General features: G+C 56.9%; 1 protein-coding gene across 1 annotated transcript; it reads right to left on the reverse strand.

Annotated features, from left to right (window-relative positions):
• Nucleotides 1–1557: 1557 nt before the first annotated feature.
• Nucleotides 1558–2124, reverse strand: LOC147965184 (uncharacterized). The gene is made up of 2 exons (XM_087530328.1): nucleotides 1757–2124; nucleotides 1558–1663 (listed from the first exon to the last, which is right to left on the reverse strand). Exons 1-2 carry the CDS (start codon nucleotides 2122–2124, stop codon nucleotides 1558–1560), a joined length of 474 nt encoding a protein of 157 aa, XP_087386454.1.
• Between the last annotated feature and the right edge of the window lie 778 nt (nucleotides 2125–2902).

A 2902-nucleotide genomic window follows, 5' to 3' on the forward strand; every position in this document is an offset into this window, starting at 1 on the left:
CAATGCTCACTGTTCATCCAGAGGCAGCATCGGTCGGCTTCAGTTAGCAGCAGTAGCGAAGGAATCGCTCGATCGGGTTCAGTTAACAGCCATCGATCAATCGCTCGGTTACAGTAACGCGTAGTCTGCAGTGCAATCGCTCGAGTTCAGTTAGAGCCCAACGCCTCGCTCGGGTGCAATTAGAACCAATGCCTCGCACACATGTGCGTACGTGTACGAGAGAAACACGCATCGCTCGGCCCCTGACCTCCCACCGTAACCAGGAACTCCCCGAAATTTTCCTCGCCCTCGCTTCTACCATGGTTTTTTCCGTCATGGACCGCCCAAAGAATGTCATGCAGCTGCGTCTCCGGCCCGCCCTGGACGAAAAGCCCATTTTCTGTCATGATTTTTTGTCATAGAAGTAGGATCCCACCACATCTATGATGATACCGGGTTTTGTCACAATTATCGTCATATGTATGACAGAATTTTTTGTTGTTCGGCCCAAAATGTCACGGATGTGTCTTTTTTTGTAGTGTTGAGGTTTGAACACTAGCGTGTGCATAAAGATCTCTCCCCATCTCTCTCTCGCCCTCACCACAATCTCAAGTCTTAGCGCGTTGAACTCGCAAAACAAAGGGACACAAGATTTATACTGGTTCGGGCCACCATTGCAGTGTAATACCCTACTCCAGTGACATGGGTGATCCTAAACGGGCCCTCCCACATGGCGAGAGCTTGTGCAACCCTTCCCTGGATAGCACCCGCCTCAGGACGAGATCGCCCACCTCGAGCGTCCTGGAGCGGACGCTGCGACAGTGGTACCGTCACACGCCTACTGGTACCTTGCCGCTTGGAGCGAGGCTTCACGGTGGCGTTCCTCCCTCCGCACAAGGTCCACCCCCTGCATGGCGTCCTGCTGTGTCTCATCGAACGCCAGGACCCGCGCGGAGCGATGGTTGACCTCATGAGGGAGAACCTCTTCTACTCAATAGACGAGCAAGAACGGGGTCTCGCCTATTGGCTTGGTGGCGATGGTGCAGATGGACCACAACACAGACTGGAGCTCGTCGTGCCAGCCCTTGCCACATGCCTCAAGCTTATTCTTGAAGGTCCTAGTCTTGAGGCCCCTGAGGACCTCCGCATTGGCGCGTTCGGCTTGACCGTTGCTCCTAGGATGTGCCACTAAGGCGTAGCAGATCTGTATTCCATGGTTAGCACAGTATGCCTTGAAAAGATTGCTAGTGAACTGCGAGCCGTTGTCAGTAATGATGCGATTAGGGACCCCAAACCGGCTTCCGACACCCTTGATGAACTTGACCGCAGATCCGGCCGGGATGGTGCGGATGGCTTCTACCTCCGCTCATTTGGTGAACATGTCGATGGCGACTTAGAGGTAGCGTAGGCCCCAGGTGCTCGAGGGAATGGGCCTAAGATATCCAGCCCCCAGACGGCGAATGGCCATGAGAGCAGGATGGTCCGGAGGCCTTGAGCTGGCTGATGGATCTGCTTGGCATGGAATTGGCAGGTCTCGCAGAACTTCACCAGCTCGGTTGCTTTGTTGAGAGCTGTAGGCTAGTAGAACCCGCTGCGGAACGCCTTGACGACGAGGGTCCATGATGACGAGTGGTGCCCGCAGTCCCCGCCGTGTATGTCGGCCCACAGCTCATTCCCCTGTTCCCTGGAGATGCATCGTAAGGTAACATCATTTGACCGCTTCCTATATAAGTCATCGTCCTAGATGCAGTATGTCGTAGCCTGTCGGGCTACGCACTCCGCTTCCTCCTCCTTCTCCAGCAGCATCCCTTGCGTCAGGTATTCCTTGAACTCCTTGGTCCAGCACCCCTCCTGAGGCTCGAGCGCCAGGAGTAGGCGCGCTCCCAAGGTCGGGCCGCAGGCTGGGGCTCCCAAGGCAGGTGGTTGGGGGAGTTCCTCCCGAGGCGGCGCTAGCTCCGGGAGCGGAGGTGTTGCCGACGGCTTGAAGAGCTGCTCCTCAAAGACGCCAGGCTCTTGGGGTTGTCGCTTGGAAGCCCTCTTGGCGATGTCTTCAGCCTCCTTGTTGGTGCCACGGGGTACGTGCTGCAGCTCTAGACCCAGGAAATGCTTTTCCATTTTGCGTACCTCCGCGAGGTATGCCTCCATGTGTTCGTCCTTCGGCTCGTATACTTTGTTGGAGAAGTTGACGAGGAGCTGCGAGTCGCCCTTGATGGTGAGGCGCTTCACCCCTAGGGCCACCGTGGCCTTGAGGCCGGCGATGAGGCCTTCATACTCCGTGATGTTGTTGGAGACCTTCTCGCCCTACTGGAAGCAGAGCAGCACGGCGTAGTAGAGCTTGTCCTGAGTAGGCGAGATGAGCACTGCTCCAGCCCCCGCGCCCTGGCATGCGAACACACCATCGAAATACATGACCCAGCCATATGGTGCTTCACTTCCTGGTGAGAGAGATCGGTCCTCGCCTGCTTCAAACCCCGGGTCATCGGTCCATTCTGCCAAGAATTCGGCGAGCGCGGCCCCCCTGATGACCCTAGTTGTGCTGAACTCTAGCTGGAATGCTTGCAGCTCAATGTTCCATTCAGCGACTCTTCCAGCAGTGTTGGGGCTCCTGAGTACCCTCTCCAGTGGGTAGGCCGAGACGACCTTGATTGGGTGACCTTGGAAGTAGTGTCGCAGCTTGCGTGAGGCCACTAGAAGCGCGAGCAAGAGCTTCCGAGGCATGGAGTACCGTGCCCTTGCATCCCGCAGTACCGTGCTGACGAAATACACCGGGTGCTCGACGAAGGCATGAATGTTGATGGAGCTTGTGTCTGCCGGCAGTTGGGGTGCCTCCTGAGATGACGGGACCTCAAGAGCCCGATCTCCAGCTGGAGCTTGTGCCTGCCGGTCTGCGAACGCCATCCTGCTAGGCCTGGTCACCCGTTGG

The sequence above is a fragment of the Triticum urartu genome, chromosome 6A (assembly GCF_056163025.1).
Source record: "Triticum urartu cultivar PI428250 chromosome 6A, HENAU_Tu73, whole genome shotgun sequence".
NCBI lineage: Eukaryota > Viridiplantae > Streptophyta > Magnoliopsida > Poales > Poaceae > Triticum > Triticum urartu.